The following is an 11,658-nucleotide window of genomic DNA, read 5'->3' as shown; positions in this document are numbered from 1 at the left end:
GTTAAAACCGGGAGACTTCGGTTGTCGGCGGTATATCGCAAGAGTAATAAACACCCTCTTTTAACACGACGTTAAGAGGAAACTCATTGAACGCGGAAGCATTTTCGGATTAATGAAACAATTTAGTCTCCGCCCTTCCGTAATTCTCAATGAATGAGAGCAGCGGCTCGCGACTACGCCAGTTGCAGTTCAGCAAAGCTAAAAAATAAACAAGAACGACCTCAACCTACAAACTGATTCCTACTTGCTCCGTATCGCTCAATCTTCAATAATTTATCCACACCACTCCAAACCTGCTTATTTTAAGAACACATTTCTTTCGTCTCCTTCCTGTACAAAATAACTTCCAATACCCGCCCTTTAATACAGAAACAAAGTTTACGGGGACAGAATCACTACAGGAAAATACCAACTACTGTACTATAAAGCCACCACCAGGATCCTATTACTCCACGCAGGCGCCGTAAGCACGCGCAGTTTTGAAACTCAATTTCCCAGACCTCTTCGCGCGCCTGTCTTTGGTTGCTGGGCGACCAGGACCAACCAACTATGGAGCCGAAGGAGGAACATGAGGGTGAAGATGCAAAAGGTAACTTTCCCGCTTTCTGCTCTTAAGACTTGGAATTGACCTTTCTTAATCTTGGAATACCTCCCCCCGAAACTGTCCTTTTCTCAGAGCAACACTTCAGTACGAGTTGCTCACTGTTACATTAAGAGCACGCAGATGCTTTTATTGGAATGGTAAATGGCTTCAGACTCATTGGAGTATACTGTTCAAACTGGAAGGGGGGAGAATGCTAAATATGATCAAGTACCATCGATTTGCAACCCCTTCCTCCCATTTTGGGGGCACAGATTCCAGAAAGAAGCATGTTTCTCAGATTTGCTGTAAAAAGCAAGGTGGTGTTAACTGTTAAATTTCTTGCTCTTGCTTTTCGACTTTCCCTGAATGCAACACTTGGTACTTCCACTTTTTATTATAATTTTTAATTTTTAATTTTTAATATATATATGAATGCCATTTCAAGGAAGTAACTGCAGTTGCTGTCCTGAGGTGTACCACTCCATTCACTAGCCTTTTAAAATTTTGATTTTTATTGCTATAATGTGCAAGGAAGGAAAGAAAAAGATAAAACATACAACAAAATACAGAATACAAAACGCAAAGTATAAAGTATAAAAAAGAAAAACATAATGTGTAAAAGCAACTCAGTTTTTAAACTACAAGTTAAGCATTGCCCACATAGAATCATATTAACCTGTCTTTCCATTTTGTCTATGGACAGCTAATTCAATGGCTGAAATGTGAACACATTTCTTCAATATAGGATTTTAAGTCCATAATGATAATTTTCCTCCTGTGCAGAATTTTTTTGTGTGTATTCCAAGCACACAATAAATCCACAGAGGTCTTCATAAATTTTTGGTGTATAATTCAATGTCACTCTTACATCTTGAAATCTCATTTTTGCTTCCCAAATCTTTTAACAGGATGAATATTGAACCAGTGAGACAGCCAAAGAACACCCAAATCTTGTGTGTCAGAGTCCCCTCAAATATATTACATCTCCAGCATAAAAACATTGATACCTAAGCCTTCCTAAATATCCACTGAGGTGGGCAATACATATGCAAATAATTCAATGAATTCATCTCATGATCATAAGAAATGTATTTTACATTTTTAAAAGACAAGACTATAAATTTGTCATTTTGACCCTATATTCTAAAGTTCTTGCAAGTTACCAATATTTGTAATTACTATATTATTCAACCTGCCATTAAATTCAATTCATACGTGACTATAGTAGAAATCCCTTTAATGGAGAGTAGTATACAGAACAGTGGAAAAAATTGCGAATGAAAGTTCCTGCATTTTCCCCAAGTTAAACAACCCAGTGAGTTCAAACCCCCTCTGTTTCTCAGGCATGCCAGCCCCCCTCTTTGTGCCAGTCAGTTCAGCTCCAACAGCTTCAGATGTCTCCAACAGCTTGGCAGCTTGACCTTGGATACCAGAGACAGTCCAAATAAGATGCTTTCACACTCCTGGCATGTTCCCCCTCCCAATTCTAGTGACCCACAAGTCCCAACACATGTTAACTCCATTCATGCACGCGAATCCAATCAGATGTTCTGGGAACGTTTGATCGGGGAGCATGACATATAACTCTATAAAAATAAATAAACTGTCTATAAAAATAAAGTGGACACTTAGACTCTTTCAAAGCAGTTTCCAACATAACAAGTAATTTGGGACTTTCAGAAATTGTTGTTACACCACATCCAAGTCAGGAAGTCAAAAGTCTAGCCATCAAGATTTTACAGTAAAAATAACAGCATGCAGAAGAGTTTCTTTGGAGTTTCTGCACTTTGTGACTAATTTTGATTAATATTGTTCCTATAGTTAGGAACCCATTGTTGTAAAATTTTAAAGATTGAAATTACATACTGTACATGCAAAACTATACAACAACAGCCTGCTTAGAAATAAGTATACAAGTAGTCCAATTTAACCCAAGAAAAAGCAATTCAGTAGTTTTTCATTCAAAAGAAAATTTACAGTTTGTGTTTGAAATTTTATGATTAACCACTCTAATTCCCTAGCTCCCTGAGATGCTGAATACATACCCTTCTGCTGACAAGCAACAGTGCAATGTAGCAATAACTAGCTTATAAATTGTAGCTTGAAGGTCATATCACTGTACAGTACAGTAAGAACAATGTAAATGTACAAATGTAGCAAAATCTCATGATACAATAATTTATTAATTCAGTCAGTTAATTTATATGGCTGCCCATCTCAAACAAGTGACTTTGAGGAACTAACAATTAAAAAAAACAGCAAAAATGAAAGACAATTGGCAACAGATTTTTTTTTAAAGCATCAGTACAGATATAAAACAAATATTTCAATAAAGCAAATTTGCAGGCTCCAACAGACACTCTGACCCCCAGGCTCCAACAGACACTTTGATCCCCATGTCTTCAGGGTCTTGTGAAAGGCCAACAGGGTTGAGGCCAATCTGATATCTGAGGGGTGATGTTCCACAGGCCAGGTGCAGTGACAGAAAAGGTTCTTTTCTTGGGTCCGGCTAGGTGCACTCTTTAATGATTGGGACCTCTTCTCCTGCTGGACCTGATGAAACAGGTAGACATGATTGGGCAGAGGTGGTCCTTCAAATAACCTGGCCCATGCCATGGAGAGCTTTATAGGTAACCACTAGCACCTTGGATGGAACCCAGAAGCATAATGACACTAATTCAGCTCACAGAGCAGAAGTGTAATAAGCAAATCAAGAAGCATTCATAACTGCCAGTACTACTTTTTGCATCAACTGCAGCTTCTGGATGCCCTTCAAAGGCAGCCTCATGTAGAGTGCATTGCAATAGTCCATCCATGAGGTAACTAAGGCGTGAGTGACAGTGAGAAGATCCTCCTGATCCAGGAGAGCGCAATTAGCACACAACATGAAGCTATGCAAAGTCTCTTCTGGTCATGTCTGCTACCAGTTCTTCAAACAGAAGCCGTGAGTTAAGGAGGACTCCCAAATTGTGTACTGGTTCTATTTGGGGTAGTGCAAAACCCCATCCAGAACAAGAGATGGACATCCACCCCAGCCTCCAGACACCACACCTCCATAGCACCATTTGGATGGCCTGGGGTGGAAATGCAAAGCTGGGTATCATCAGCATAGTGATTATACCTCACCCCGTGGCTTCATGTAGATGCCAGCGGATGACCTCACCTAGTGGCTTCATGTAGATGTTAAACAGAAGTGGGAAGAGTGTCAAGTCCTGCTTTACCCTGCAAAGCAAGGGCCATGGGCAGGACTGAATAGAACCATCCCTGGAGGAAGGAAGAAAACCAGCATGACATTAGCACCACCCGCTCCCAACCCCTGGAGTTGATCTAGAAGGATGCCATGTTTGATAGTATCAAAAGCTATTGAGAGTTCAAGAAGAGCAAAGGTGGATTCCCCCACCCCCATCCTGCTTCCACCAGAGATCATCTACTAGTGTGATCAATGCAGTTTGGTCTCATGCCCTGAAAATTGGAAGGGGGCCAGATAATCTACCTCATCCAGAGTTTTTCACTGAAACTATTAAAAATAAATTTTCTCCCAGGTTTTATGTATGGAAATAATTTCCTATGTCTTCAAATGTTTGTCTATTTATGTCTGAAAAACCTTGGGCAAGAAATGCTGAGTGGATTTAACCATTACTGTAATTATACAAAACCTTAGTCTAAAAACATACTTCTGGGTTTCATAGAATTGAAAGTACAAAGCTATGAATTTCTATCAATAAAGCAGTGAATATATGTAAATTTCAAGTTATGCAACTAGAATCACATTGTGAATGAAAAAATACATAAATTGTTAATGCAAATATATTAATATTCCTTCAACTTGATTGAAAAGTGATTTTAAAAGGTTCCACATTAACATAACTAATAACTTGTAAATACAGTAAAATTGTCATATATCATACATATATTTCTCAGCTCCCTAGGAGAAATTGGAAAGTTAAATGTGGAATTCATGCATTAGATTATCAAAATATTTCTTATTGAAGGAGTTTGTGATGTTGCTTACAGGCAAAACTGTGGTAAAAGAAGAACCAGAAGAAAAAGCACCAGAAGAAGAGGTATCAGCTGTAGCAGAACAGCAGAAAGACATCAAACAAGTATCAGTTGGTGAGCACTGCTTACCAATTAATACTGGCAAGTGCCATTTTAAGTGACATTTGCTACTAAGACATACTACTTGATAGATAGAAAAAGCAATAATTTCTGTGCTTTAGGAATAATTTGTAAACAGATGACAGATAATAGAGCTTGCTTGTTTAAATGTGTCTTTATCTTGTAAGTCTATTTAGTCTCCTAGAAAAATTCAGAAAGCTGAACTGTATTGCTTTTATCATTGTTTTTAAACAAAATAATTGTGATTTTGGTGTAGGTGCAGGTATTTGTGTGCATACTGATTCAGTAATAGGAATCAGTAGAATTTTACTTGCTGTACTGTAGTTCTTATGAATATGCTTTGGGGTCACCAACCTTCTCAAATTATCATTCAGTTTATAAAGACATACTTGCAATGTTATTTAATTTAGCCAGAATATATCTGGAATGTGGTACCAATTGCTGCAGATTTTGTTTGGATGGAAAAGCTTAGGCACAAATATTTTTTTAAAGAAAAATTAACCCAGGATTTGATTTTTCAGCTAAGTATATGTCATAGACAGCCTATACTAGGATCATGTGGATTTTTTTTAGTGTGATGTCTATTATTTGCTCTATTATTTTCTCATATGTGCATTGACTATGTCCATAAATTAGGCATAGGTATTTTTTTTTTATTTTCAAGCAAAGCAGATAAAACGTTCTAGCGTTGCTGTTCCTATATCCTACCACCAAGTAAAGCTGGATTGCTATAAGTATGGGGCAGAACTTTTTCTATGATGGTACCTTGGTTGGTAGAATAAATTTTCTAAAGAAAGTGAACCAGGACCTACTACTTAACCACTGAATGACTTCAAATGCACTGAGCCTTCTCTGGGTGTTTTTTAAAAGTATTTTGCCACTCATGCTTTTCTGAATGTGAAAATTGTTTTAATTTTTTGCATTGTTTAATGTTTTACAATATAAGGCACTTTAGGACCCCATTTGGGCTGAAAGGTGACTGAAAAATCTTTGTGTGTCTGTGTATATATAACATAATTTTCTTATTTGCAGAAAAGAAATCATCTCCTGAAGGTGAGGAAGAAGAAAAGCCAGCTGAAGATGATTATGGGGATGTGGGAAGCTCTGCAAGTGAAGGTAAGTGTTGTTAGCAATCTGTGGATTTGAAATGTGTATTTTTACATCACTCTCTGTTTGGCTCTCTTGTGCGATTACTTTCATAAGCTAAGTAATGAAAAAAAAAGTAATGAAATTAACATCTGGGATTTGGGCATGTATTCCTGATAATCTGCCTGGTATCTGCCCATCCTACTAGTTTAGATAGGGTGAGTGTGCTCCAGGTCTCCTCCCTTAAATGTTGCCACCTGCTGGGACCTTGAAGATATGTCTCAGCCCTTTGGAATAGCATCTCATCTGAGATCCAAGGGATCACTACCCTTTTAGCCTTCTGGAGAGCTGTGAAGACCTGGCTTTTCCCCCAAGCATTGGGATGGGATGGGGGTTAAACTGGCAGGCTGTTTGATCTGGCACCTGGGGGGAAGGTTATTTTTGTTTTTAGCTATAGATAGTTCTTGTTTAGTGACTGCCTCGTTTAGCAAACATTCACAGTTACAATGGTAATGACATAGTAACTTTACAACCAATCTAAGTAACTTTACAACCAAACCAAGCAAATACATATATCCATTGTCACACATTTCTAGCATTGTTTTGAAGTATACATGCTGTTTTTTTATGATGGCATATTTGAAATCCAGAAGAAGAAGAACCACCACCAGAACCTGAAAAACCACCAGAACCAGTGAAGAAGAAAAAAGTAGTAGTAGAGAAGAAGATCTCTGAAAATTTCTACTATAACTATGAAGAACTTTGCTCATATCCATATGTGACTCCAGATTCTGGCATACCAGTGAACCTGCTCTCTCTTATGTATCCATTTTTGCCAGAGCTCCATGTATTTAGGATTTGAATTTCCTATCATAAAGCAAAGTAAGAAACAAATATATTTGTTTTTTTAAATCAATATTGGAAATAATACATTCAGTACATTAATGATGGAATGGTTTAGTGATTTAGTAAATAAGGTGTTGGATTTGTTTTGAAGGAACGGGGGTTCAATTTATTCCATAGCCTTGGAAGGCTTTAAAAGGTGATCTTTTCCAGCCAAATTTATTTCACTGAGTTGTGCAAGTAAAAAGAAAGAAAAACAAATGTATAGTAATCTTCATTGAGATGCAATGAGAGACAATAACTGTGTTCCTTTCTTTCATATTTAGCTGCTTTAAATATGGATATGCTTTTAAATGTAGGCACAATAAATTCTTCATAAAGTAGTAGCTGGATGCTAAATCTCAAGTCATAAGTTATAGACCACAACATAGAAACCAGTGTTTAAGGTGCTAAGACTTAAGTCATGGCTAATAAACCACAATGGCTGGATTTAACAAATACACAAATTCAAAACAAAGCAATCATAACTTAGAACAATCTATGAACATTATCAATGGCTGCACTTCCATATAAGAAAATTATTTGCAAATATTTGAGTTTGAAGGAAAGTGAAACAAATTTTGTTTACTTAGGGAAGGACATTTTTTTCCAAGTGTTTTAATTCATGACACATAGACTTTACATATTTGCCTTTGTTCAGATTTTTAAAAATTATTACTTCACTACATGCAAAACCATTTTGGCCAGAGATGACTGTAAAATGAACTTTTACATGAACACTGTTGATTAGTGAAACCTTGATTAAATTGCTTCCCGGGTTCAGATGTCTTGTGAACTACTTGGTAGTCCTTGGGTTTTGATGGCAATTGGGGCCAGAATTTCCATTGCTAAGTGATGCAGTCTGCCATGCACGGTTTTTTAAGGAAAACCTGTCTTCTTGGCAACTTTCTCCTTTGGAGAGTAAAGAAGGACACACAAGGAAAGGCTGTTCTATTCCTGAGTAAGTCAAGGAAGTAGTAATAGCATGAACATTGGAGGAAACTGACCCTATAATGCTGAAATTCTAATTTTGTAAGGAAAATATATCTGAATGTAGTTGGATGCACAACTTTGGTTTAAAAAAAAAGATTTTAACAGACTCAGAATAATGATAATAAAAGGAGAAGCCAGTGGGAACAGGAGGTCAAGATCAGTGGAATTTCCTAAAAAAAAAGAGATTCTAAAGGACAATTGGAAACAATCCCAATGAGAAGAAGGAAGGTAGCAGATGAAACTATTGCACAAAAACTTAATGAAGAATGGAAAACTGAGGACACACACAGTGGAAAGAGGAAACGTTTGCCAAAGGATGCTAAGGAAAGGGCTTCTTTAGATATGTTTCACATAAAAGGAAGAGAAAAAAAATCAGTATATTAACTGCTTCATAGAAATGGCAAAACACTAATGGAGAACAAAGAAGAGCAGAGCTTTTCAATTCCTATTTTGTCTGTCTTCAACAGGAAAGTAAGTGTTCCACCAGGCAACTGCAAAGAGAAGAATGAAGTAGCAGGATTAATGCTTCAGATTGGTCAGGGAATATCTGCTTACAGTACTTTGAATGAGTTTGAATCTCCAGGGTGATACAAATTGCATCGTAGATTACAGAAGGAATTTGCTGATATTTTGGGCAAACCTTTATCTATTATCTTTAAGAAATCCTTGAGAATGAGTGAAGTGGCAGATGATTTTGTTGCTTATTCGTTCAGTCGCTTCCAACTCTTCGTGACTTCATGGACCAGCCCACACCAGAGCTTCCTGTCAGTCATCAACAGCCCCAGCTCCCCCAGGGACGAGTCTGTCACCTCTAGAATATCATCCATCCATCCTGCCCTTGGTCGGCCCCTCTTCCTTTTGCCTTCCACTCTCTCTAGCATCAGCATCTTCTCCAGGGTGTCCTGTCTTCTCATTATGTGGCCAAAGTATTTCAGTTTTGCCTTTCATATCATTCCCTCAAATGAGCGGTCTGGCTTTATTTCCTGGAGGACGGACTGGTTTGATCTTCTTGTAGTCCAAGGCACTCTCAGAATTTTCCTCCAACACCACAGTTCAAAAGCATCTATCTTCCTTCTCTCAGCCTTCCGTACGGTCCAGCTCTCGCAGGCATATGTTACTACGGGGAACACCATTGCTTTAACTATGTGGACCTTTGTTGTCAGTGTGATGTCTCTGCTCTTAACTATTTTATCGAGATTTGTCATTGCTCTTCTCCCAAGGATTAAACATCTTCTGATTTCCTGACTGCAATCAGCATCTGCAGTAATCTTCGCACCTAGAAATACAAAGTCCTTCACTGCTTCTACATTTTCTCCTTCTATTTGCCAGTTATCAATCAGGCAGGTTGCCATAATCTTGTTTTTTTTGAGGTTTAGCTGCAAGCCAGCTTTTGCACTTTCTTCTTTCACCTTCATCATAAGGCTCCTCAGTTCCTCTTTGCTTTCAGCCATCAAAGTGGTATCATCTGCATATCTGAGATTGTTAATGTTTCTTCTAGCAATTTTAACTCCAGCCTTTGATTCCTCAAGCCCAGCATGTCACATGATGTGTTCTGCGTACAACTTGAATAGGTAGGGTGAGAGTATACAACCCTGCCGTACTCCTTTCCCAATCTTAAACCAGTCCGTTCCGTGGTCTGTTCTTACTGTTGCTACTTGGTCATTATACAGATTCTTCAGGAGGCATACAAGATAACTTGGTATCCCCATACCTCTAAGAACTTGCCACAATTTGTTATGGTCCACACAATCAAAGGCTTTAGAATAGTCAATAAAATAGAAATAGATGTTTTTCTGAAACTCCCTGGCTTTTTCCATTATCCATCGGATATTGGCAATTTGGTCCCTAGTTCCTCTGCCTTTTCTAAACCCAGCTTGTACATCTGGCAATTCTCGCTCCATGAATTGCTGAAGTCTACCTTGCAGGATCTTGAGCATTACCTTACTGGCATGTGAAATGAGTGCCACTGTTCGATACTTTGAACATTCTTAATGTTTCTCATTTTTGATATGGGGATATAAGTTGATTTTTTCCAATCTGATGGCCATTCTTGTGTTTTCCAAATTTGCTGGCATATAGCATGCATTACCTTGACAGCATCATCTTGCAAGATTTTGAACAGTTCAGCTGGGATGCCGTCGTCTCCTGCTGCCTTCTTATTAGCAATGCTTCTTAAGGCCCATTAAACCTCACTCTTCAGGATGTCTGGCTCTAGTTCACTAACCACACCATCAAAGCTATCCCCGATATTGTTATCCTTCCTATACAGGTCTTCCGTATATTCTTGCCACCTTTTCTTGATCTCTTCTTCTTCTGTTAGGTCCCTGCCATCTTTGTTTTTGATCATACCCATTTTTGCCTGGAATTTACCTCCAATGTTTCCAATTTTCTGGAAGAGGTCTCTTGTCCTTCCTATTCTATTGTCTTCTTCCACTTCCGCGCATTGCTTGTTTAAAAATAAGTCCTTCTCTCTTCTGGCTAACCTCTGGAATTTTGCATTTAATTGGGCACATCTCCCCCTATCACTGTTGCCTTTTGCTTTCCTTCTTTCTTGGGCTACTTCTAGCGTCTCAGCAGACAGCCATTTTGCCTTCTTGGTTTTCTCTTTCTTTGGGATGTATTTTGTTGCCGCCTCCTGAACAATGTTGCGAACTTCTGTCCATAGTTCTTCTGGGACCCTATCTACTAAGTCCAGTCCCTTAAATCGATTCTTCACCTCCACTGCATATTCCTTAGGAATATTAGTGAGCTCATATCTAGCTGATCTGTGGGTCTTCCGTAATCTCTTGAGTCTGATCCTAAATTGTGCAATAAGAAGTTCGTGATCTGAACTACAGTCAGCTCCAGGTCTTGTTTTTACCGACTGTACAGATGTCCGCCACCTTTGGCTGCAAAGGATGTAGTCAATCTGATTTCGGTGTTGTCCATCTGGTGAAGTCCATTTATAAAGCCATCTCTTAGGTTGTTGGAAGAGAGTGTTTGTTATGCAGAGTGAGTTGTCTTGGCAAAATTCTATCAGCCTATGTCCTGCTTCGTTTTGTTCTCCCAGGCCATGCTTACCTGTAATTCCAGGTGTCATTTGACTGCCCACCTTAGCATTCCAGTCTCCTGTGATGAAAATAACATCTCTTTTAAGCGTGCTGTCCAGTAGGTGCTGCAGATCCTCATAGAACTGCTCTACTTCAGCTTCTTCAGCATCTGTGGTTGGGGCGTATATTTGGATCATTGTGATGTTAGATGGCTTGCCCTGAATTCGAATTGAGATCATTCTATCGTTTTTTGGAGTGTATCCAAGCTCTGCTTTAATTATGAAGGCTACTCCATTTCTTCTGTGGTCCTCTTGTCCACAGTAGTAGATCTGGTGGTCATTTGATGTGAAGTGGCCCATTCCAGTCCATTTCAGTTCACTGACGCCCAAAATGTCTATCTTTAATCTTGACATCTCACCAATAACCATATCCAATTTGCCTTGGCTCATAGATCTTACATTCCAGGTTCCAATGGTGTGTAGATCCTTAGAACATCAGATTCGCCGTTCACCACCAGCACCGTCGGCCGCTAGCCGTCCTTTCGGCTTTGAGCTAGCTGTGTCATCACGTCTGGGGCTAGTTGAGCTCATCCTCTGTTCCTCCCCAGTAGCATTTTGACCATCTTCTGACCTGGGAGCCTCATCTTCCGATGGTGTACCGACATATCTCTGGTTGTACTGATCCATTTAGTTTTCACGGCAAGAATACTGGGGTGGGTTGCCATTACCTTCCCCAGGGATCGCATTTAGTCTGACCTCTCTGTCATGACCTTCCCGTCTTGGGTGGCCCTTCATGGTTTAGCTCATGGCATCATTGAGGTGCTCAAGCTCTAGCACCACGACAAGGTAATGATCCTTTGCTGAAGGGCAGATGATTGGAAGAAAACAAATGTTATATTTATGTTCAAAAAGGAGAAAAAGGAGGATCCAGGGAGCTACAGAATAGTATTCTGACATTAGCACCAGG

General features: G+C 39.0%; 1 protein-coding gene across 1 annotated transcript in view; it reads left to right on the top strand.

Moving 5' to 3' along the window:
* Nucleotides 1–549: 549 nt before the first annotated feature.
* CFAP44 (cilia and flagella associated protein 44) overlaps nucleotides 550–11,658 on the top strand; it is a 68,039-nt gene continuing 56,930 nt past the window's right edge. The window contains exons 1-4 of the mRNA XM_063304722.1: nucleotides 550–589; nucleotides 4,598–4,696; nucleotides 5,735–5,818; nucleotides 6,439–6,610. Coding sequence (XP_063160792.1) covers nucleotides 550–589; nucleotides 4,598–4,696; nucleotides 5,735–5,818; nucleotides 6,439–6,610 — 395 coding nt within the window. The remainder of the gene's footprint in view (nucleotides 590–4,597; nucleotides 4,697–5,734; nucleotides 5,819–6,438; nucleotides 6,611–11,658) is intronic.

This window comes from Candoia aspera, chromosome 5, assembly GCF_035149785.1.
Source record: "Candoia aspera isolate rCanAsp1 chromosome 5, rCanAsp1.hap2, whole genome shotgun sequence".
NCBI classification, from domain to species: domain Eukaryota; kingdom Metazoa; phylum Chordata; class Lepidosauria; order Squamata; family Boidae; genus Candoia; species Candoia aspera.
The sequence above is the reverse complement of the archived record's forward strand: the minus strand, read 5'-3'. Positions and strand labels throughout refer to the sequence as shown.